Source organism: Cynocephalus volans, chromosome 9 (assembly GCF_027409185.1).
Source record: "Cynocephalus volans isolate mCynVol1 chromosome 9, mCynVol1.pri, whole genome shotgun sequence".
In the NCBI taxonomy this organism is placed as follows: domain Eukaryota; kingdom Metazoa; phylum Chordata; class Mammalia; order Dermoptera; family Cynocephalidae; genus Cynocephalus; species Cynocephalus volans.
In genome coordinates this window covers 13,470,879-13,496,057 of record NC_084468.1, presented here as the reverse complement: position 1 = coordinate 13,496,057, position 25,179 = coordinate 13,470,879, and the positions used below count along the sequence as shown (strand labels likewise).

At 41.2% G+C, this 25,179-nt stretch overlaps 1 protein-coding gene and 1 non-coding gene across 2 annotated transcripts in view; both read left to right on the top strand.

Annotated features, from left to right (window-relative positions):
* The window catches only part of PROM1 (prominin 1), a 116,979-nt gene that overhangs the window by 71,001 nt on the left and 20,799 nt on the right, over window positions 1–25,179 (top strand). The window contains exons 5-15 of the mRNA XM_063108050.1: window positions 2,344–2,464; window positions 4,279–4,342; window positions 5,284–5,373; window positions 8,222–8,439; window positions 9,917–9,991; window positions 12,001–12,064; window positions 15,555–15,714; window positions 17,952–18,104; window positions 19,215–19,338; window positions 20,762–20,865; window positions 24,732–24,816. Of these exons, the coding sequence (XP_062964120.1) occupies window positions 2,344–2,464; window positions 4,279–4,342; window positions 5,284–5,373; window positions 8,222–8,439; window positions 9,917–9,991; window positions 12,001–12,064; window positions 15,555–15,714; window positions 17,952–18,104; window positions 19,215–19,338; window positions 20,762–20,865; window positions 24,732–24,816 (1,258 nt within the window). The remainder of the gene's footprint in view (window positions 1–2,343; window positions 2,465–4,278; window positions 4,343–5,283; window positions 5,374–8,221; window positions 8,440–9,916; window positions 9,992–12,000; window positions 12,065–15,554; window positions 15,715–17,951; window positions 18,105–19,214; window positions 19,339–20,761; window positions 20,866–24,731; window positions 24,817–25,179) is intronic.
* On the top strand, window positions 15,880–15,987 carry LOC134386674 (U6 spliceosomal RNA). Its single transcript, XR_010024505.1, has one exon. It is a non-coding gene; the product is annotated as a U6 spliceosomal RNA (small nuclear RNA).

The window sequence follows — 25,179 nt, the reverse complement described above, 5'->3', positions numbered from 1 at the left end:
AGCACCCGCTGTGCACAAGACTACATTATGCAAAGGTGGCAAAGAATTAGTTTCCACCTCTTTTTTGGGAAATTAAACACAGGTGGAAATCAAAACAAAATAGAGTATGAAGTGAGAAATACCCCATCAGAATTTGAGGGAGGACCCTCTGGGAGTTTAAGGCAAGCGTAGTCTTCTATCTGGGGATGGATGGAGGAGTGAGCAAGGCTCATGTGGAAGTGGACTTGGACTTGGCATGTGTTTCCAAGTGCACTTTGTCTTCTTAGGTGACAAAATGGGTCTGGGGTACGATGAATGACTGAAATGATTTGGACATGCTGGGGAGGGAGCAAGGGCCCTTTGTGTGAATATCTGGTATATTCAGAGGGTGATCCCGACTCATTGTGGTCCAGGTGCAGTTCTGTGACTCAACTCTTTGTTCTTTGTGAGCGTGTTTTTCCTCTTCACACAACTTTAAAATCATTATTTTGAGTCATTTGGCCTTATTTGGCATGAGTGCATCATTTGATAACTATTATTTCTATGGTGTAATGTCTGCCTTACAAGCAGCAATGCAAGTTTAGGACGGACAAAAATGAATGAAAAGGTGGTCATTCGAAAGGGCACAGAATATTGTTAATATCCTATTTTTTTAAGGTTACCATCAGAATGAACCTAAACTTCCAAAAAAAAAACAACTGCAGACATCCACAGTAACCCCTCTCCTTGCAGCTTGAGAACCACTAATCTAAATTAAATTAGATCTCATTTATCTAATTAGATCTCAAGATCTAAATGGATCTTTTCAATTTTGAGAATACCAGCTGAAACTCACAGAAAGTGACTTTCTCAAGTTTCCCAGTGACTTGGTGGCAGTAGGGTGATGAGAACCCACATTTTGTGTTCCTACTCTAGCATTCACTCCACTGCAGCTTGTTAACCATAGGAAATATTGCTCAGCATTGTGTTATATAGACTTTTTGGATCAGTTTGGGAAACTTAATGGATCTATTTAACACTGCTATGGGAAAATATGTTTTAAGTGAGACCAGCCATGACTCAGTGCTCCTTAGAATGTATTAATAGTGTAAGTGGGGTGAGTGACTATACCCATTCACCCAGGACTGAGAAGTTTCTTGAAGACACAGGATTTTCGTGCAAAAAACTGGATGTTTGTTCACCCTACCTGTTAATATATGTGTGTCTAAAGCCCAAGACATTGCTTTTGCTGGAGGACACGTATTGATTTTCTGCATCTGAATTTTTTCCACCAACTTTGGCTATTCTTTACAAAACTTTGTTCTAAAAACACGTCTACAACTTCCATTGAATGGTTACCAACAGTTTTGTTATTTGCTTCTGTAGGTAAACCTTTGTGTTGTGCTGTTAAGAGTTTATGTAATTCTTTGCTGCCATCTAGTGGCCAAATTCAACAGGACCGTGGCAATTAGCACTTTTAAATTTAACATCTTAATGTTCAAAGCCACAAAACAAGCCAAATGGTCAAATGAATTTGAATGGACGGATTGTTAGTAACTAGTCAACATTAAGAACTCTTAAAAATTATTAAATGTAGACATTTTAGATGGCTCGAAAAATACGGTTTTTATTTTCACGTAAAGTAGCCTTTCCTGCAAGATGCCTTTCATAGGTATTTTTGAAACTGTATTGAAGTATATTTTATATGAGGAAAGCGTCCTTTACATGAGTGCATGTTCATGAATTTCCATGAAGTGAATACACCTGTGAACAGAACGCTCTGCCATTAGCCACCACTACCCCAAGTATAACCACTGACTTTTAACACCCTCATTCTGCTTGTTTTTGTACTTTATATAAGTGAGAGAATCCAGTAACTACTCTAGTGTGTGGCTTCTCATATAGCATTTTAATGCTAAACTAACTGTTTCTTTTCAACCTGGACAATACAGAAACTAACAGACAATTAGAGGAGCCAAAACCATTAGCAGGCCCAAGTAACTCCTGTCATCCTGATGTTTTTCCCTGGAGTCTTTGGGGGAGCAGAGGCGTGCGTGTGTCTGTGTGTACGTGGGGGGGCAGGTACACACACATCTGGGCAGGAGTGGGACTAGGTCATGCAGGCTGCCTTGTAACCTTTGTCACTTCTGTTTCCTCCACCATTGATTGTGAACAGTATGCCATTCAGAGTCATTTTGAACAGGATACTTTAGGTGGAAATTTGTCTTCTCTGCGAGGGCTGAGTCCTGTTTTGTGGCTCCCTTTTTTAGCGAGAAGACTGTCCCAGGAGAGGCGGGGGACAGTGGAAATTGCTGTCCTTCTGCAAGTCAGATGGCCACAGTTTCCTCAGTAAGTAGTCTCCTTTCTCCTTTCCTTTTCCTGCAGCTTTGGTATCTTCTACAGCGTTGTGGCAAACAGCCAGGCAAGGAACCGCGTGAGAAAGACTCGGAAACTTGCAAACAGCAATTTCAAAGACTTGCGAACTTTGCTGAATGAACCTACAGAGGTAAAAACCACAATCTGTATATCCTATGGCACTTTGTATTTTTGGCTTTTCAGAGTTCCTGTGTATATTTGGAATCTTATTTGAACCTTCTAGAAACCCAGTGAATCAACGGGGACTAGTGTTATCTTTTAATGTGGTAGATGAAAAAATAAAAAAGCCCAGCAAGTGATTTTCAAGAGTACAAAAGCATAATTTCAGAATTGGTGTCTTTATTTTATTTTACTTCATTGAGATATAACATAAAATTATAGTACATGTTATAAAAATACTTAATTTTAAAGTTCCCATGTTTTTGTTCTTTTTTTTTTTTTTTAAAGAAAAGTCTTTGGGTGCTATTATCCTTTCTTTTTGGCAGTACAGTTAACTCCCCATGGTTTGTGCATTAAGTTACTCTTGTAACAAAACCTTTCTTCAGTGAAACTCATTTGCCAAGATCTGTATAGGTGTGTCAAATTCCTTGGGAAGGACACACACACTCTCTCTTGCACACAACACACACACGCTCACACTCACACACACCCACACAAGCTGTCTTTGGGGAAGGGAGACAAGATTGCTGAATCCCAGAAGCATGTTGATACATTACCTATGCCAAACGTTTTAAAGAGTGTGTCTGTGCAGAAACCAGCCTAAATATATGATGCTCATGGGAACCAATATGGGGAAGAGGGCACCCTCCTCCTGGATTCACTAGTAAGAGTCCCCAGGATCCATGGGCCTCCTCATACAAGATGTGCTATTCCAAGTTTATTATATTCTAAAAATATTAATACAGTAAATATTTTTCAAAAAATATTAAAATATTAAAACAGTAAATATTTTTTTAAAAACACTTAGAAATAAATGCAGGCATTTAAAAATATTGAGAATAGAGAAGTTAATTTTATCCATAGTTTTTATAGCCTGTACACAGAGGGAAATGTTTCTTTTTCCCAATCTGTGAATAAAAAATCATAATGTTTTTTACCTGTCATTCCAAAGACTCCGAAGAAGAACTTTTTTCCTAAAAAGTTGGCAAAATCAAGATGGCAATTATGGCTGGTGAGGTTTGGGATTGCTTTCATAATCTCAAAAAATAGTACATTGTTATGACTTTTGGGGGAAACTTGGTCCAAAATATATGAAGAACTCTACTAAGTTTATAAAAGCTGAGCAGATAATGTGCATAGACAATTTACAGAAGAAACATAACTGGCCCCAAACAGAATAAGATGTTTTACCTTACTCAAGTAATTGGAGAAATGAAAATGTAAACACCAATGCACATTTTCACCGAGAAGATTGGCAGTAGTTATTTCAAAACGCTAACACCCCGTGTTGCAGAGGGCATGGGGCGACGGGGCTGCAGTGGACAGTAAGATAAGCATCAAAGGCCAGCTGGTAATAGTCACTAAATAAAAGAGATCCAGTGAGGTCGATTGCAAATGACCTCCAATTCTTGGTAGTTCCTCCCCGGGGACCACCATGTGAAAACACCCCAGGCTGGATGCTTGGAAGATAAGAGGCCATAGAGAGAGAGAGCAGGGCCCACCTGTCCCCAGCCACGCCAGTCTCGACAAGAAGATCCCCACAGCCAATCCACAGAATCGTGTGAAATAATAAATCAAGTTCAAAACCAGTATAAGCTTTGGAGTGTTATTAAGAAGTCTGGGTGTCAGAAGATAGAAACAATCTCTAAGAACGTGCTGGTTATTTCTTTTTCAAATGTTGTGGTTCGGGATAATATTTCTGTGTTAAATACCCTTTTATTGTCTTTTTATTGTGGCTTTGGACTTTAGAAGAGCAGGTTTCATGTAATTTTTTTTTTTTTCCAGCAAATTAAGTATATATTGGCTCAGTACGACACCACCAAGGACAAAGCATTCTCAGATCTGAACAGTGAGTGAGATTTAAGGTTGCCTCCAGTTTTTGTTCGTTTCTTTGTTTGTTTTGGCTGAAAGATGCTATAGTCACCTCTCATAAAACATGGACTAAGAAATAAAGTATGTGAAAGTAAGAGGAAAACAGAAAAAGTAATTCCCTAGACTTATTGACAATTTGCAATTTGCAACTCCATGATTAGAATCTAGCATTTATGGAAAGCTTCGGCAGGACTTTTGGGGTTTTTTCCCTGTACAGTTTTGTAAAGCTTTCACCTTCTCGTCGTCACAAGTGCTTGTTCTTCGTGCTCCGTGTGCCACAGACAGTGTGCCACCCACCGTCGGGTACCCTGTTCAAGACAGAAGTGAGCTCTCAGAGGGACCAGTGGGCTGTGGAAGAGGACTGGGGGACAGTGCTAGTCCCTGCGTGCCACAGGGAGGTCACATACAGCTTAGCTTAGTGCTTCTCAACTTGGGGTGACATTCATGGACATCTAGAGACATTTTTAGTTGTCTCAATGAGGAGCAGGGTTGGGGGGCATGCAATGCTACCAGTATCTCTTGGCAGAGGCCAGAGAAGCACCTAAACCTCCTGCCGTGCACAAGACAGCCCCCGCCACAGAGTTATCTGGCCCCATATGTCAGTAACGTCACAGTGGAGAATCCCCAGTCTCTCAAGATGATAAAACGCCATGTTCCTGCACAAATAAAGGCCCAGTCTGTGGAGATGACTTTGTCACTGCAGGACAGCTGGTGTGGGGACTTGGAAGTGTGTGATGAAATCTCCACACAAGAGTCAATACCTAAACGGGGTCTAGCATGAAAAGAGGGATTTCACAGCAACAAAGACTGAAGGTGGTTTTCCAGGCCAGTGGGGTCCCGCAGGGCGAGGAGGATGAGGGTGGGACTGTGGAGGTGAACAAGCCCCCCTCACGGTCCCTTATGCTTCTTTGACTTCAGGTATTAATTTATTGCTGGGAGGCAAAATCAGTGAACAGCTGAAACCTAAAGTGATCCCCGTCCTCGATGAGATCAAGGCCATGGTGACAGGTAGGCCCTGTGGCAAGTGTGACCGAAGAATGTCCCATCCCTGTGCTTCACAGGTGCATTCACTCTTTTCTAGTTTTCTAGTTTTCCCCGAGAGTCGGCCGAGGTGAGAGCCGTGGGCTGTGGCCCTGCACACAGGCTGGGCAAAGACACTGTCAGGGTAGTATTTTTTTTTTTTTTTTTTAAAGCTTATGCCAACGCTGTTCTATTGATGGTCTGAGAGTCCTTTGAGATAATAGTGGCAGAATTTGACAGGCACCCACCACCTGTTTTTGTAAATAAAGTTTTATTGGAACACAGCCCAGGTGCATTGGTTTAGAGATCATCTGTGGCTGCTTTCACGCTAGGACAGCAGAGTGGAATAATTGTAATGGAGACCATCTGGCTCACAAAGCCTAAAATATTTACTGTCTGGCCTTTCATAAAAAAAAGGTTGTCAGCCCCTGATATAGAAAATGACTAGTGTATTGAATTTTCAGTCTTTTAAGGTCTATTGATGACTTTTTCCTTTTCCTTCCTGAAAGAACAACTCTTAGAACCAGGGAGTATACACATAGCTCGTAAGTCACCATGGTTAATGGCATAAGTGAGCAGACATACTGATTTAGATAAACTGCATATTCTTCTGAAACGGAAAAAGACCTCCCAGGCCCTTTCAGATGCTGAGAAAAATGTCTGTGCTAGGTACTTGATGGAGGGGACAGTTTCATCTATGTAAAACATTTGTCATTTTGCCAATATGAATTTCACTTTTATGAGCTAGTGTTCTGGAGAAAGTGGGCCAAAAAGGAGGGAATTGCGTGGAAGCTGGGGAATTATGTCCATTCCTTTGGCATTTCTTATAGTTCAACAACTCAGATGAATATACGGAAACAGGAAGATGTGCAGAACAGGCCAGCGGTTGTTAAGATGAGTCGTAACTAATTGAAAGGGTCTCTTCTTGCCTTTCTGCTTGACCCTGCAAAGGGTCCAGCCATAGTCTAAAGGTTGATCCTCTGATGTTGCTGCCTTACGTGTCTCCAGGCATCTGTTCTCTTTATCACCAACCATTTCCTTTCCAGGCAAGGAAACTGAGGCCCAGAGAAGGGATGTGAACTCAGAGACCCATGTCTTCTGCCTTCCTATCCTGGCTCTTTTCTATGTAGCTCCTCTGTCCCTCCTTCCTTCCTTCCTTCCCTTCCTCCCTTCCTTTCTTCCTCCCTTCCTCTTGTCTTACACACCCATCTCTGGTGTCTCTTCCTCTTCTTATAAGGACACCAGTCCTATTGGATTAGGGCCCCACCCTGACGACCTTATTTAATCTTAATTACCTCCCTAATGGCCCTGTTTCCAACTACAGTCACTTTGGGGGTTAGGGCTTCAATGTGTGGATTTGGCGGGGACACACAATTTGATCTACAGCAATTGGGTAGCTGGGAAGTGGTGGACCCTATGCTATCTGGGTCATCTAGATGGGATTTGGCACATTTGGGAGGATTAACATGTAGGGTGCTGCATGCCATCCACGGGAATGCAGCACGGTGTACCTTCGGAGGAAGAGTTGGGAATCTGGAGTTCAAGCACTGGTGTGGCGACGGGACGATGCCTGGCATTCTGCACCCTGGACCCTTTGTGCATCACTGCATTTGGAAAATCCGTCTTCCAAAAACTCCTCCAGCTCCAAGACTATGTAAAATCTGTGCAAAAGTATATGAATGATGCATTATGGTTGGCATGTACCTTTACTTTTTGCCCAGTGCTCCTACAATTTTTAGTATTTGAATTATAGTGCCTTTTAGATATAATTTAAAAGGATTTTACTCTTCTCTTCAGTGCTTCCCATACTATTATTAAAGTTCTTTCTATATATGTGTGTATATATATATATATATATATTTTTTTTTTTTTTGGTCATCCTGAATACAGTAAAGTTTAGCCTCTGGTGTTGTCAGAGCTTCTTAAAATGTGCTTAATAAACTGTTCAGCAAATTTTTTGCTAACAATGCTTTGCAGCGTTATGTGTATAGTGGTCTTTGGAGAGAGCAGATACATGTGAGTTTTGTTGTGCAAATCATGTTTGGGCTGCAGGTCAGGACCTATGAAGGAAATGTGCTGTGGGCTGGTAAAATGTTAATTAACTAAAATTTGAGAATCTGCAATATCTTTTCCACTTACTTCAGATACATAATGTATGTGATCTTGATAGGCCTGGTATGACTCCCAGAGCTACAACCCAGTTAATATTTTATAGGCATAAAATGCTTTGAAGCTTTTGGAAAATATATAATATTTGTTACTTCTGAGTCCTTCCTGGGACATGACAAAATATTACACATAACCCAGAATGTCTCTGGATGGTGCCTAAATACACACGCATTTCCTGGACCATGAATTTATTTTATCATCTGTCATTCTTTGCCGTTGTTGTTTCTTGCCTTAAAATGACTTATCTTGAAGTCAAAGTAGAAAGGACTAGGAGAGGTACTCCATGGAACATTAAATTGGGAGATGTGGATTACAAGTGTTTGGGATTGACTTGTTTGGACTGACCTCTTCAAGATTGGGCAATGACCCCTTTGCCAGCCGCTGCTGGCCAGTTAACACGGTGCCAAGGTGTCCCCATCATGCTTCTGAGCTGGTGACCTCCCCCTGCTTCTTGTTTGAGAAAGACCCCAAGCAGGAGAGCTGAGCTGGTTGGAACAGCTGGGGGAGGAGCCCAGCCATGCCCTGCCCCCCGTGCCCTGCTCTAGACAGCCCTCCCAGCAGGTGCCTCTAAGGTCATTGACAAGTTCACCTTGAGTTCATTTAGACCACTTTTGTTGATGAGAAGGGATTTGGTGCCTCTGCTCTGAACAGGGTGGTGTTTCTACAGTAATCAACATGACCAAAGAGGCCCTGGAGAACATGAACAACAGCCTGAATGCACTGAGCGATGGAAATGTACAACTTAACAGAAGCCTGGTCGATGCCAAATATAGCCTACAGAGGTCACTCAGCGACCCTGAGTGCTCCACGTACCCAGTGAATGAAACCTGTACCACCATCGGAATGTCTCTAAGCCAGCTGGGGATCAACACGGACTTTAGCCAGGTGAGCAGGGTGAACCTGTATGCTCAGGGCTGCGTGCTCAGGGTCCCCCGGGCAGGGCCAAGTATGGGTGGTCTTATCAGGTCACAGAGGCCTGGGTCAGAGACCAGTAACCCCTGGGCCTCTGTCAACCTTCCTGGGTCATCCCATCACCCCAGTAGAATGGCCACAGCAGGAGCAAAGGAGTAAAGAGGAGCCCTTGGGAGTTCTCTGCCACTTGATGACACATATAATAAATTAAGTTTTAAAAAGAAAAAAGGAAGCAGAATACATTCATGTAGACCTTTAAAATTAAAATATATTTAAAAAAGATATGCCTAGTATGTTAACCTTATATGCTGATATAGAAGGTAATTCCCCCATTTTCCCAAACATAAGATTTAAAAAAAAAAGAATTTGGGGCAACTTGAATATATAGAGTTCTAGCATGTAGATAAAATGATCGTGTCTGTTCATGATGTTTAATTTATTAATTTAGTTATATATATATATATATACCTCACATTTTATATAAAATAATAAATGCAACTAAGCTCTAAAACACTATTCGGTGACTCCAAAAAGTAGATATGAAGATACATATCTTTTGCAGGGGTAACTTTTTATTTTAATGTACTTTCAAACATTTATTTTACTGTATTTTCTAACTTTACATAACCATTACACAGTTATCAAAGTTAGGACATATAATAACATTGACCCAACACTGTCATCTAATCCACAGTTTCTATTCAAATGTTGTAGATTTTTCTGAAAATGCCCTTCACAACTATCTTTTCTTTTTCCCATCCAGGGTCCAGGCCAGGATCACACATTAACATTAGTTGTCGTGACTCTTTCATTCCCTTTCATCTGGAACAGTTTCTCAATCTGTCTTTTTGTATGTGTGTGACATTGACACTTTTGAATAAGCCATTTGTGTTGTAGAATGACCTCCAATTTAGGTTTGTCTGGTGTTCTCTCATGATTAAATTTAAGTTACTCATATTTGCCAAGGAATGTAGAGCGATAATATTGTGTCCTTCTTGGTACATTATGTCAAGAGGCACATGATATTTTTCTCAGTGTTGGTAAAAGCCAGAACACTATAAATCCATACATAATGCTGTAAATGAAAAATTTATTCTGGACTTCTCACCAATATAACCACTGACTGCTTACATTAAAAAGTAATTTTAAAAAGACTGTTTACAGTTTTATTCATCAATATTCAGTACTTGAGATTTAACACACATATTATATCTGTGTTAAATTTCTTTGGCTCATTTTTAGCTGATTGTATCAGGAGACCTCCAACATCTAATAATTAGTGCCTGAGCTAAAGTGTTTTCCCCAAACAGGACTCTATTGTTTGAAAAAAATTGAGATTGTACCCTATAATATAGACACTGGGACCTGGATATAAGATGACTTCTTTTTCTATAAGAAATAACTTTTGGGGTGACCACCTTATGTTATATTTTGTTTTATACATTTTCAGCTCCCATTTGTGGATACGGAACTTGCCAATGTTAAGAACATTCTTAGAACCAATTTGGACGACCTGGTCCAAGAGGTATGTTCTTTGGAAAAAAATACAGTAGCTTATTTTATATTATTTAAAAGGGTAGACTGGTGTGTAAAAAAATAGGAAAGAGCAGAAAAGCAGTGAAATTCTGGAGAGGGGTTGCCAATAAGGGCGACAGCTCTTATTTTCCATATAATTTTGTTCATCAATCCAATACAAGGAATTTTGGTAAGCTAAAACCATAAGAGATCAAGAAAAACATGACTTCTGCCTTCCTGGGGCCTGGGATTTAGTGGGTGTAATGCTGGACCCCACACTGATTCTGATACAAATTGCCTCCCCTGTGTCTCCGAGTTAGCCGTGGTGGCTTTCTTTTGCTCCTTCCTCCTTCCACACACTTGCACATGCTGTGCCCTCTGCCTGGCACTCTCTTCTTTCTCCCCCTCCTTTGCCTAGATATTTCATTTTTTAAGCTTCAAATATCACCTTCTTAACAAGGCCTCTTCTAGGGACCTTGAGTAGGTCAAAAGCTTTTTAAATTCATTCTTACAGCATTGCAAAGGTTCTCTGTTAAGTTCTGCATTAACTGTAATGATTTAACATCTCTGTTCCTGCCACTAGACTGTAACTCTCAAAAAAGGCAGGGACAGCATTGGTCTGGAATACCATGATTTTCCCGGTAGCTTACCAATTGTTGCTATTTATTCAACCAATAGATATTGAATACACAATAAATATTTCTTTATGGATTATGATTCAGTAGAGTGCCCTAGGCCTATGGGAAAAGGAGAGAATAGTTTATTCTTGACTCTGTGTTTTAGCATGGGTGTAAAAAAAGTCCAAGTGTTTATTAAACACTCATCTACATATACTGACCAAGTAAGTGTCACCTTAAATAACTCATTTGAAATTCTTAGTCTTTGCACTCTGGTTTCACCTTGTTTGTTAAATGAAGGAATTGAACCAGGAGACCGGTAAGGCTCGTTCCAGCAGTGAAACCCCCCATGGTGGGTGACTGCTGCAAGTTCAGATGCAGATAAATATAAAAGGGTCTGGCATACAGCAAACCAACACAAGCACAGTGTGCTGGGTAGCTTTGTCACCTTTGAAGAAACAGAAGTCGTGGATATTCTTTTTGTGGCATTCGACGTAGCTGGGCTAAAGTGGAAACTGGGTGACACTGTAAATCTTATGAAGCTTGTGAGCATGGCAGCGTTCCCAAGCAGATGGCTAAATACACCAGACAGTGAAGAAAAACAAACTAAACCCCTTCCGGAGGAAAGGTTGCATGTTTAGTTCAGTTCTTTGGAAATAATGACATTTCCTTCTCGTGGATTTTTCTCCAAAGCCATATAATTTGGCATGGTTGTTTTTGTTTTTGTTTAGACTTGATATAACTTATGTTTGCTGTAAGCTGTGTTTGGGACATCATTTTATTTTTTTCTATGAGAGTAATTCTCTAATTTTATTTTGTAATTACATTGGAAAGTAAGGCTCTATTTTTGGAAATTCACTTACATCTGCACATGTGTATTGTACAGATCAAGGTTTCTTAACCTCAGCACTGTTGACACTTGGGGCTGGATAACTCTGTTGGGAGGGCTGTCCTATGCACTGAAGAGTATTTATTAGCATCCCTGACCTGTATGCAGACAGCGCCAGTAACACCCCACAATTGTGATAATAATTATTTCTCCAGACATTACCGTACATTCCCTGGGGGACAAAATTGCCCCCAGTTGAGAACCACTTGTATAGATATATGTATTCATAATAATTCCTAGGACCTGTGTGAGTAATTTAGTTCATTTAAAAATTATGGGGACACCCTGTATGAAAAACTTTTAACATGATTTTGATTGATAAAATTTAAAGAAAATATTCTCTAAAGGGGAATTTTTTTTAGACTTTTGATGACTATATAATGGTAATTTTAGCTTTAAGATAAATGTAATATATTTTTATTTTACTTCTCTACTCAATATAAAGCTGAAAAATGAGTGCTAGTCAACTGGTCTTCAACTGCGTATATCAATTTATTTCAAAATATCTTTTAGGGCTATAAATCCTTTAATGAAATACCTGAGAGCATAGGCAACCAAACCACGGACATCATAGCAGGTGAGATTCATAGTTTGAGGTAATTTTGCATCTGTCTTTGTTACGGTCAGTATAAAGAACTGTATTGTTGAGAACTGTATTGTTCTTTCGTCTTAAAAAATAGTCTCTCACCAAAACCTTGAAAACTAAATGAATATCGGAGCTTTTCAATTCTGTCATCTTTAGTCAGTGATGTAGAATCTAAAAAAGTAATCCTCTTATTTAGCCCTTATTACCATCATACATCCAGTTAGCGCCTGCATGGCTGAGGGCCACCCAGGATAACAATCCTCTAGCTCTCACAGGCCTTACAGCAGCAGTTGTTTGGAAGGTCACGTTCTGTTGGCTTTCACTGAGAAAAAAACTGTAGATTATTATATTTTCTAAACAAACTTAAAATTGATTTTTTTAAAGAATACTATGTATCAGGATTTATTTTGCCTTTTAGGAAAATTTTCATCTGTCCACTGATGCTGATGTAATGCTATTTTAGTTTTTAAGGTTGCTTACAATTTTGGAGAGATAATCAATGTTGACAGGATTCTGTTGGCCTTAAATTATTGAATCACGCTGTAGTCGGGCTGTGGTATTTGGCGTGAATGTACAGAGAGAGAACACAATGTAAGCAGTTCTTTGTGCAGGAATAGGGACAAACCTGGTTTATTTCTTGGAGAAGTCTCTGAAGCTATGTAAGATTATCTTCTATTTTTTTTTTTTTTTTTCAAATCATCTTCTCAGTGCTTCTTTTTATCTGTTGACCAAGTAGTTTTAAAATATATTATGTTAGAGCTATTTAATTTTTTTTTTCCAGCCCATTAAGAGTTTGGGTAAAAAGTATTTTATTCTACTACATAGTGCTTTAGATGTGTTACAGGTTCCCTTTTGTTGACCATGAGATTCTACTTTAAAATATTAAGACATGAGAGAGAAAGTTCACGTGTTCCTATGCTAACATCTGAAGGCTAGTGCGTGCTGTATGTCTGAAAGCCACCTGCTTATTAATCTCTGTGTTTCCTTTTTTTGTTTCCCCTCTCTGGACCTCTCCTGCGCATATGTGCAGCCCTCCCTTGTAAGTGTGACAAGGCAAAGTGTGCAGCATGCATGAGCACAGCCCGTTGCACATGGGGCTGTTGCCTAAACACAAGCCAGCATTCTCCTAGGGCCAGGCGAGCACCAATCCATCAGCCTGACATCAGGTGTTTATTTTCACGTCCTTAGTGCCCGTGTTCTGATGGTTCGGTTCTAGCCTGGATGCACTTTTGAGTGCCTGCTTTGTGCCAGGCTCTACCAAGGCTGGGGATAGGAGATCAATAAGACATGGCCCCTGCCTGTCCTTCAGCCAGGCATCTCCACAGATGCCATTTATCACAGTCTGGTAACAGGACCAGGTATGTGCAAGGGAGTGCAGGTGGAGAGAGGGTAGTGGAAGGCTTCCCGGAAAAAGCGACATCTAAACTGAGGCTTGGGGCCGAGCCCGTGGCGCACTCGGGAGAGTGCGGCGCTGGGAGCACAGCGACGCTCCCGCTGCGGGTTTGGATCCTATATAGGAATGGCCGGTGCACTCACTGGCTGAGTACCGGTCATGAAAAAGACAAAAAAAAAAAAACCAAAACTAAACTGAGGCTTGAAGAAGGAATTGCTGAGAGAGGGCACCAGTCACATATAGAGTCACCAAAGCTATGTGCAGACAAGAGAGGTTGAGAAGTAGGCAGGGACCCTAAGGAACTGTTTTAGGTGATGGGGAATCTACGTATCACATATCTCAAAACCCCAGAGGTAAAAAAGAGCCCCTGTCATCTTGGAGGTGGATTCTCAAGTATAGTGGCACACGAACCATTTGCAGGAGGTGCCGGGGAGGTGGAGTAATGGTCTCCTCCTCTGAGCCACGTCCAAACACCTGATACTCAGTTGTTCATTTTGGTGTCTCCAAAGTCTAGATTTCATATCTATGTGAAAAGCACACTTCTGAAAAGGCTCCCACCATTTTTATGTAATTGCATTTTAGACCAAGCTACCATCTATGCCATCTACCTGAAGTTCACCAGGAGCTCCAGGCTCACATTTTGAGAACTGCTAATCTTGTCTCTGCTGCTGCAAAGAGCTTTATTGCTTTTTCAGCATCAATGGAGTTTTTTTAACTGATTAGTATGTTCTTAGTATGTCCGTGTTGAGAATCACTGTGGATAAAGTCAACTTCAGAACTTGTGTGATCATTGGTCCAGGTGACACCCTGAGCCCTGGGTAGTTTTGATCCTGGGACCTGTTGTGATGGACAGATACTTTTCAGACAACTTTCTTTCAACTTATCTCCTCTCTGAGAAATGAAGATGTATATTAATAGGAACTGTTTGACTACTGGAAATACTTGATTTTTGCATATAGGAGTGTATTAATCTGTTTCTGTTGCTTAAATACCTGAAACTGGGTAATTTGTAAAGAAACAGTTTTTATTGCTTAGAGTTTTGGAGGCTGGAAAGTCCAAAGTCCAGAGAACACATCTAGTGATAGCCTTCTTTGGTGGTGACTTCAGCAGTGCAGGGAATTACATTGTAAGATGGCAGAACAAGAGAGAGAGTGCTTCTCATGTGTGCTCTCCTTTTAAAGCCCTCAGAACCATGCCCATGAACACCATTAAACTTTTAATATATTAATCCCATCACTAGGGCTTGGTCCTCACAATCTAACCACCTCTTCAAGCCCCCACCTTTCACTTACCATGATAGGATTTCCCAACTTCTTAACACTGTCATAGCGGGATTAAGTTTCCAGTACATTAAACTTTGGGGGCATGCAATTCAATCTATAGCAAGAAGACATAGATGCACTTCTTGAATAAATCCCAACTTGTATAAGTCAGGTAAAATTTTAATAAATTTTAAAATTTGAGGGTCGATTTTTCAAAACATGGTCCTGTAGAATTCCTGTGTTCCTGAATGCCATTTCTTACATGGAGGAATTTTTGTCATTAATTATTTTTTAAAAAATCATGTAGCAGCTGGTTCAGAATTAGGTACACCTGAGTTTCAATCCCATTACCAGTGCTTTCTAAAAAAGAGACCCATGGGCAAGTAATTTAACTTCTGTGCACCTCAGGGTCACTGCTAGTACAATGAGGGATAAGAATATCTATTTCAGTAGAGTAGATAAGTTAACATTTATAAAAAGTGCTTGACATGTGGTTGGCACATCATACATTTAATTATCTGGGGCATTTTTTTTTTTTTTAGTGAAGTAAGTAGAAGAAAACTCTGGCTTGACTTCAGCACCATCTCATTAAAGTCAGCACTCACAGCTTGCTGTTTTGTTAATTGCTTTTTGATGGTCTTGGCTGTATTCATGCTTGTTGTAGATGTTATTGTAGGCTATATTCATGCTTGTTATGGATCATATTTTAAATATATGCATAACATGGGAAAAACTAAAAGTGGTTCAAGCTCTTCTGTTTGGTTCCAGAACAGTTTCTGTTTGTTCCATGTTTAAACGTGCATAACCCAAGTATCTTTGTTTTCAGATGTCAAAATGACCTTGAATACCATTGGTTCAGATATCAACAATATAACCCAACATATTCCTATTCAGAATATGCTGCCAACTTTCACTGGTTACATTAATAACACTGAAAGTTACGTCCACTACTATTTACCCAGATTGGAAGAATATGATTCATACTGGTGAGTGCCTCGGTTGAGCTGGTAAACTAGGAGAGTGAACCCTAGTAGGGAACAGGATAAAAAAACTGACATTATCACTAGGATAATCTTATGAGAGCAAATTGTACAAAGAGGCCATGACCTGATATGTGTTAAATCTAGATTATGTTCATTGAGAAAGTTGAAGTGCTTCCTTGGGCAGCATATATATTAAAATTGTGAGAATACAGAGAAGATTAGCATGGCCCCCTGTGTAAGGATGACATGCAAATTCATGAAGCGTTCCAAAGGAAAAAAAAAAAGTTGAAGACTTTAAGTTTGTGAGCCAAATATTCAATAATTTCCAATTGTGATGTCATTAGTGGTCTCCAGAATCTTAGTTATAATTGTCAAGCCTGGCATGTAATGGGATTTTAAAACTTAAAGGTAATTAAAACGGACATTTGGAAAATATTCCTTTTTTATTGTTTTAAAAATAAATACACAGAGGTTGGTTCTTACTGACAGAGCAGCAGCCTCTTAGCTGTGCCTTGAAACCAGTAAGTTGCTCTCAGAGCTTCAGTGAGTGGATGCTGTGCTCAGTGGTCATTTGCCCCATTAGAAAATGCCATGCTAGGGTTTGGTGCGGGGGCGTGATGGTGGGCTTTCCAGAGTGAGCGCTGGGGAGGGAAGGACTTGGGGCTTGAGAACTTTCCGCGATCATCTGAGATAGAAGGTGCACTTTCCTCTCTGAAAGACTCAGCCCCATGACCTGTCCCTTGAACCTTTCATATTGCCCGAGCCAGTGGAGAACCATTCTTATTCAGGTTATTTCTTATGCAAGAGCACAAGATAAATAATAAACTAATAACAGCAATGACTAGCCTTTAGGGAACGGTTTCAGTGTGCCCACCAAGCACTTTACACGCAACATCTCATTTAAGACTTGCAAAAGTCCCCTGGGTTGTGTTCCATTTATAACCTTGTTTTATAAGCAAGGAAACTGGGAGTCAGGGAGGTGAAGTGACTAAGGAAAAGCCAGCTAGAATATGGCAGAGGTGGGTTTTCAAACCCCGTCTAGCTCTGCTCTTAAGCATTGCCCTGTAATCAACAAGCTCCAAGGGGCACCTGCCTGTGTCCACCATGGGGCTAGGTATGAGGACAAACCTAAGAAAGACCCTTTCTCAATGAACGTACAGTCTCATTAGAGATCAGAGTTTCACAGATGAGAAAGAATAGTCCAATTATCTGTCTACCTGTCTGCCACCCACTCTCCCTTCTTCCTCCCCCTTGCCCCGAGACGATAAGCTTATTTTAAAGAGAAATTTAACCAAGAAGATGATTCATTAACTGAAAAGTTTTCTGAGGCCAAGCTCCATGGCTTATTTAATTTTGTGTCCCCAGTATCTGGAACAAACCTCCACAGAATGGCTGCTGGTGGCTATTATAATAATTACTGAGATTGCTCTTAATTGAATGAAAAGCTCTAGTGGTGACTTTTGTCAAGAAATACCGAGCAGGAATAAATTCTTTGTTTTTTAGTGTCTTAAATGTTGGGAAGCATTTCTACCCTTGAATGCTCCTGAGCTGCTGGGAAAGATTGTTGTACATTCTGGGAATGCCAGTAAGACCTAATTGAGGATCCATTATCCTAAAACGCTTCACTGGACCATTACAAAATTGACATTTGCATTCTACAGTCATTTAATTTAGGATGCTCGTAAAATTCTAAATATTCCATGCATCTGCCACGTAGAGGGTTTCTGGTTCAGGAGAGAACACAATGCCCCCAAATCTTCCTGCAACCACAAAATATTTTAGAGGAAAGCTAGGGGGAAAAGCCCATTATTTCTTTAGCCGTAGCCTAGTCATGATCTGTCCTCATCCCATCATCATAACAGCGTCAGGAACCTTGAAAGAACTTAAAAGTCTTAAGGGGTCTTTTTATTGGCAGCCTTGGAAAAGCTAAGCCCTGCTTATGGGCCCCATGAAATGCCTTTGGGAGTAAAGACAAAGGAAAGAAGCAACAGTGCCATGACCATCAAGAGAGTACTTCAAAGTGGAGATAAAACTAAAAGGTTCTGGTTTGGTTGGGTTGGAGGACTAGGGATGGGAAGAGATCTTTTCACCACAATATCTCCCTCGGGGGAATTTATGAAGGACTCTGGTTAGATTGCCAGGAATTGCTCACCTGGTCCAGCTGTAGTCCAACTACTTTTGTGTGATGGGAATAGCACCTGTTTCATGTGTAATAACACTGTGTGTGCTTGCTTCACCAGGTGGCTGGGTTGCTTGATCATCTGCTTTGTGGTGACCCTCATCGTGGTGTTTTATTACCTGGGCTTGCTGTGTGGCGTGTATGGCTATAACAGGCACGCCACCCCGACCACCAGAGGCTGCGTCTCCAACACCGGAGGCATCTTCCTCATGGTGTGAGTGCTGGCTCCTCCTTGTCACGTGCGGGGTGGACATGCAGGAAGGACACCGGGTGCTGACTCTAGGCCGTGTACTCTGGGTTCCAGCAGAGTAGGTGTCTTGGTGTGATATCCTTCCTTGGTTTGAGTACTTTTTTCAATTGTAAAGAGTAAAAGAAAACTCTAAATCGATTGCACGTTGGTGCTGGGAGAACTGGATATCCATATGCAGGAGGATGAAACTAGACCCATACCTTTCACCATACACTGAAGTCAACCTCCATTCCTTTTAAACCAGTGGTGACCTCCAGGACTTTGGTATAGGGAGACAGCTGCTCACTCCCGCCTTCTGCAAACACCCCTTTTCCCTTCAGTGACACCCACCCAAATGGCTTCCTTCCTACTTCTCTGACTCTTCATCTTGCTCTTGTTTGCTGGCTATCCCTCCACTGCCTGCTCCTTACATGGTGAAGCATCCCCGGCCCAGTCCTGGGCTGCTTCTCTCTCCTGTCTAGCCCCAGGGACAAAGGATCGTTTCTAAGCTACTGCTGGGGTATGTGTCTAACCCAGGTAGCTGAGCTCCAGACACATGTCTGACTCCTGCCCAACATCTCCACTGCAATGTCTCACTGGCAACCTGACTGATGCCCACCCCATCTCCTCTTCCCTTCCAGAGCATCAGTGTCCCCTGTCACAACCCTTGGACTCCTTCCTTCCCTTCCCTCTCGTATACAGCTCTTCACACACCCTGCTGCACCTGCCTCCTTTGATATCTCTCATCCACTGACTCTCTACAACCACCTGCCCCATCAGGCCACCATCCCGGGCCATGACAACAGCCTCCATGGTGGTATCTCATCTGTGTTGGCACCATTCCAGCCCATCTTTCACTCTATGCCAAGAGCATTCTTGTTCACAGAGAAATCAGGTCGTGTTCCTCCTGTGCCTTAAGCCCCTCAGTGGCTTCCCCTCCCTGGGCCCCCCAGGCTTTCTCCAGTGCACCCCCACCTGCCTTTGGTGCTGCTGTGTATGCCACTCTCTGCCATCCTTCTGCATGAGATTAGTAAGTACTAGTGGGTAATATTTAAGAATTTCTTGTAGAATTACTAACTTTGTATTTTTTTCCAGTGGGGTTGGATTAAGTTTCCTCTTTTGCTGGATATTGATGACCATCGTGGTTCTTACATTTTTCATTGGTGCAAATGTGGAAAAATTGATCTGTGAACCTTATGCAAACAGGAAGTTATTCCAGGTAAATGTGGGTTTTCTACTCGTTATAAGAGGATTTGAATGGAAACTTGCATTTCCCATATCTTGTGAGTTAGTTCAAGAGCAATGTGAAAACATGAGCAGTTTGGTTTTAATTCAGTAAGTTGGGATTCTCTGTATTTGTAAGTACGAAAAAAAAATGATAGTATTCTTATTTTATGATTGTAAGTGAAACCAGTGCTGGGAATGAAGTCCTGCTCAACGATGTGGATTGTAATAGTTTGGGGGAATAAAATTCTCCTCTGCATAGTTTTCAAATGTGACTGAGAATACCAGAAGAGAAATTCCCAGGTTCCTCCCACACACCCCAGGAGGTTTTTCATATTTTCAAGAGTTTCCCAGGTGACGAAGATGTGCACACAGATGGCTTAGGGCCCTAAATGTGAAGTGAAAGAGACTGATGAAGTCCACACCTCGTGGCAAGGGTTGTCCCTGGGGAGCAGCTGACGGGCAGTCAGGAACTGAATTCAGGCCCCACTTTCTCCCTCTAAGACCTTGGCGGGGCCAGTCGGCCATTTAGCTTTCTCTGATGGGGAAGTTTTGGTCTAACTTTGACTTTCTGATGTTTTTCTCCAGATTCTGATTTTTAAAATATATTTTGATTTCCCTCTTCTATTTTATCTATTTTCCACCTCAAATCTGTGTTATGAAATCATGTGAATGACTGCTAAGGTAACCTGTTGTTGTCATGGTATTTTAGTTATTCATTTGGTTGAGGGAAATTAAATTGAGAGCGTTGGTGGGTCAGATTATGTCCATTTGGCCTCTTGATAAAAAAATAAAAGACATCAAACCAGGCTTAAAAAGTAAGTCTTAAAAAGTAGGGGATGTCTTAAAAAGTAGGGGATGTTTCAAAACCATTTCAGTACTTCTCAAACACATACATAGTCGTGCACGAGTTTGCCCATCTTAAAAATATATGTTGGAAAAAAAATAAAAATAAACAAAATAAATAAAACTTAAAAGTAAAACAGTAAAAAAACAAAAATAAATAAAAATGAAATAATATATATGGTGGGGAGTCAGAGAGTGTGTGAATTTTAATTCATTCTGCCCGTAGAGAAGTAGTGAAGACCTGGGCCTGCTGCTCCATGGCCTGATGTTAGCTATTCTGAATCTATTCAGAATATTCTGCTCTCATTTCTAATGTGTTTGTTTTACTAAAACAAAATGTCCTCAAAAAATAAGTAAAAGTAATTTTAATAATTCTGATTGATGCTACCCAACGATCAATTGATTTATTCCAATCACACATTTTCTAGTTTTAAGTTGGAAATCAATGAGGAAAATCATGATATGAAAAATCTCAAAAATACATTGAACAGAATATTCATTTTATTATATGTATGTATGTTAGTGTTTAACTGCCTTTCTTTAAAAAAAAAATGCTTTTTTATTTGTTCTAGGTTTTGGATACACCCTATTTACTAAATGAGGATTGGAAATACTATCTCTCTGGCATGATTCTTAATAAATCAGATATTAAGCTCACTTTTGAACAAGTTTACAGGTATCCATAATTGCATTGTGGATTTTACTATTTAAAATGTTCTTTTTCCAGAATGAGAATTTTGCTTTCAGAGTGTTTTTTAACCTTAATGACAAGACTTGCCAGTTTCAGAGTTAAGCTTTTATTTAGTCTTAGCAAAGAGATAGCAGAAATGAAACCAAAAAGGTAATCCTTTTCCTGAAAGTCTTTTAGACCTTGGAATAGTCATGTCTCAAGGTCCCTCCCTCCAGCAGTGCTTGGGACTCACTGGGTAAAGTGACCTTAAGATGTATTAACAGGACCCCGTGAAAGGTCTTGTTCAAGAACCACCTTGCTCCAAGTAAAAGCCATGTAACAAGAATTCAGCAAATAGGTCCGAGTCACAGACATGATAACAATGACACAGGGAGGGGCTGGTCTGTGCAGTCCGGCCACCCGGGCTCCAGTCCTGGCTCTGTTTCTGAGGGCTCGTGACCTTGGGCAATTCCACCTCCTGTCTGTTCAGTAGGGATCATGGTAATAGGAATCTGACCTTGGTAGTGTTTTAGGGTTAAGTGAGATAGGTGAGATTAGAATAGTGCCTGACACATCACAAAACTTGACAAAATAATACCTGTTGTTATGATTGTTCATCTACTTTTTTTTTTTTTATCTTTGACACATAGGAATGCTGGTAGAATGTTATGATAAAAATCCCTGTGGTAATATCCTTGGAATGCTATCTCATACACACCCTGGGTTTTCAAGGCCCTGACTGCTGCATTAGTGATGTGCCACAGACTGTTCTCCTGTGTGATGAAAACCCTTTTTTACCATTCTGTCATTTGCCTCTTTGTACCTCCAAAGAGGGGAGATGCCCTCTCTTTTATGCAGTGAGGTGGCAGCTGAGCGAGTTGGCTGGACAGATGTTCATGCAGCCAGAGTCCTTCTCCTGCAAACCCTTTTCTGCCAAGCATGTCCTCTCTCAGGCTGAAGAGCTTCGGTCTTGCTCTGTCTCCTCCTGTGGCTTTCTTCCCAATGCCTTGGTCACTTGTTCCCCCTGTTGAGATTCTGTGCTTCTCCATTAAGTGTGTTTCGAGGTTCAACAGCCAGACAGGCACATGCTCACATGAAAGAGACCGGTGACCTCTGTATGCCAGGGAAGACCCCCCGGGATCCCCTGCTCAGGTCATCCACCAAGACTGGGAATGGTTTGGCCCCATATCCTCAGAAACTGATAGTCTCTCCCTTGTTTATGCTTCTCCCAAAGGAGTGTTGGGTTTTCCCGGCTGTTCAGTTCAGCTTTTGAAGCAGCCTCCAAACACTGTATAATACTCCTTTCCTCCCAAATCTAGGGTAACTCTTTGCTAACTATGCATCATGTGCCTTTGCCAGACGGTGAAACGGTCTTGCTGGTCTGATGACTGATGGTCTTAGGTGTTTGATCTCTAGTGTGAGCCCGTTGGCAGCTGTCTGCTCTGAGCCATGGGGAAGAAAGCCACTTTAAGATTATTTGATACCAAATCACAGTACACTTTATAAACACTAATGAGACTTTTATTTCTACCCATGGTGAGACCTGAGGGCTAGAGGATGTGTGTTTTAACACAGTGTGTTCTTAGTGAATGAAACTGAAAATACACCGGGCAATAGTGACTTCACACTGAGAGCAGAATGTCTTAAGAGGTCACAGAGGCAAGTCCCCAAATGCCTGGGGACTGTCCCCATTCTCTACACGGAAACCACCATTCTCAGTGTTCTTATTACCCTCTTAGCGTTTCTTTATGAAGTTTAAGCAAATATTAACCCTGTGCCTGACATTATTATATAACTTAGTGTATTAGCCAGCATTTGACAGAGAGACTTCTTAAGCATTTTGTGAATTGTTAGATACCCTTTTAGACATTGCATTTTTTTTTTTTTTGGCATTTAAAAAAATATTTTAAAATATGCATTCATTTAATAATAAATGGTCATTTGTTTCTCTAGCTGACCCACAGAAGTTATTTTAAAACAAATATAGCTATGACAGTACTGTTTATTTCTGTTACTCAATAAATATTATGCTAAGTAGAAATAATGGTAATTTTAAAAAGTTGTAAGAGCTAACACCCACAAGGTGCTTTCTGTGTGCCAGGAATGATGGAAGTATTTTGTATATATAAACTCCTCTCTAATACTTGCAACACTGTGAGCTAGGTATTATATTAACAATTACTTTTACTATTACATGAGGACACTGATGGATATCTCGGAGATTATACAAAGATGAATTAGTCCCTGGTCCTACTGTCAAGGAAAATCTAGTAGGGAGCTAGATCCACAAGGAAAGGCTGTAGAATAGAGCACGTCATATACTTATAGGAGACAGAGATGTACTGAGGCTGTTAGAAAAGCCCCAGGGAGAGCATCTGATGCAGCTTGGGGATGGAGGAATTAGGAAGGGCTTCCTGGGAGAAATGGCACCCGAGATGATCTTAATACACGACTAGAGACTGGCTGGATAAGGAAGGAAAAAGGCACCAAGGCCCGGGGACGTAGGCAAAGGCAGGAGGTAGCAAGCAGCAGGCTGGCTGTCTTTTGGAAGCTTTTGAAAACCCCACTCTCACTTAGGGGGCGAGTACAAAGTAAAGAGACAGAGAAAAGTCCTTGTTTTCATTATTCAGCCCATAGCAGTGAAAACTAAGTTTCTGGAGTCCAGCGACCACACTCAGAACTTTTGTCCCCAAACCCAGCATCATAAATGTTACTTGGAGACTTGACCTTCTAAATCTTTCTTAAATCTATCCCCTTCTCTTCCCTACCTGCTTGCTTCTCCCAAACATCCCGGAATGTGATGGGACCGAACCACGCGTGTCACATCCTGTCTCAATTTCAACACCTCTAGCAGAAGCAAATGAGGGTCATCGCTTGTGTTCTTCTACTTGGCCCAGGGTCTCAGGCTCCTTCTCAACAGCATGCTCTAGGCAGACATCTGCAACCCATTAGCGTTTCTGTGCACAGTTAAACCTGTCTGCCATTCCTAGACTGAGAGGACGGGGCTCTTTGTCATTCTGTCTCCTGCCAAACTTTCTGGTCTTACCTCTGGTTGTTAGTGCACCAAGCTCTTAACTGCAACATCACCAACTTCTTCGTTCCCCGGAGAGGAGTATCATACCTCCTAGGGATGTGGGAAAGTTGCTTTTCCTAAGCATTCCTTGGGGCTGGTGGGCTCTGGCTGCGGTGGCAGGGAAGAGACACCCCCAGGATGTGACTTTCTTTGTGGCAGGAATATGTGTCCGACTAGGCCTACTCTCTACGCTCATCTGAGTAAGACTTTTCCCTGTCTTAGAGATAGGATTGAGGCATGGAGAGGACAGGCCATTTCACTGAGATGACCAAGTCGGGTTTATAGCCAAACTGTACGTCCATCTTCATGTCTGTGGCTCCTTCCCTCTCTCTGTTAGAATATATGTCTAAGCATCCATTTAGCAAGTGGAGCTCAACCCTGGAAATATGGAAAGGAAATGGGCTTGGCAAGAATCTTTTAATAAAGCCCATGATATCCTTTGTAATGCACCTCTTTCTAGCAAGTATCATTTTGTTTTTGTTTTTTAATGAAAAATTATTTCTTCCCAATTTGTAAACTTGTCCCAGCAGTACTGGAAACAGCACTGAGGAGACAGATGGAAGGACACGTTTATCAATCCTATTGTATCTGTTCCAAAAATGGGACTGTTAGTAAAGCAGGGGAAGAAGTCAAGAGTGGGGGGTGCTGGGGGAATTCGTGTGGCTACCAGTGACCCCCAGAGCCCACTTCTGTGTTCACAGACTAAACAAAGAGAAACAGTCTTTCTCTCATCCTTAGCGGTGGACAGAGGTAGCCTCAAGTGCTTTCTGGGTCATGATTTCTCTGTTCATTCCCATAGTGATTGCAAAAAGGATCGAAGCATGTACTCTGCATTCCAGCTAGAGAACGTCTTCAATATCAGTGAACATCTCAGCATTAAAGAGGTGAGCACTGTAACTAAAACCAGTCATGGGAGTGACATATGTTTTTACTAAATCCAGTTGTCTTTCTTTTTTAAAAAATGGAGATGAAGTTTACATAAGATAAACTTAGCCATTTTCAAGTGACATTTTAGTTCACAAGGTTTTGCAACCTTCACCTCTATCTAGTTGCAAAACATTTTCTCACCCACAACCACTTTTCTTTCTTGCACTGTGAGTTTTTCTAGTAGATTATGCAAGAACCTCTAAAGGGACCTCACTGTAGACACTTCACAGGGAAAGATTTCATTTTGCTGAGTGTGGAGGTTCCTATAGGAATGAGCCCCAGTTGTCCCCAGGGAGGTTGGCCCTCCTAGGCCAGCCCCC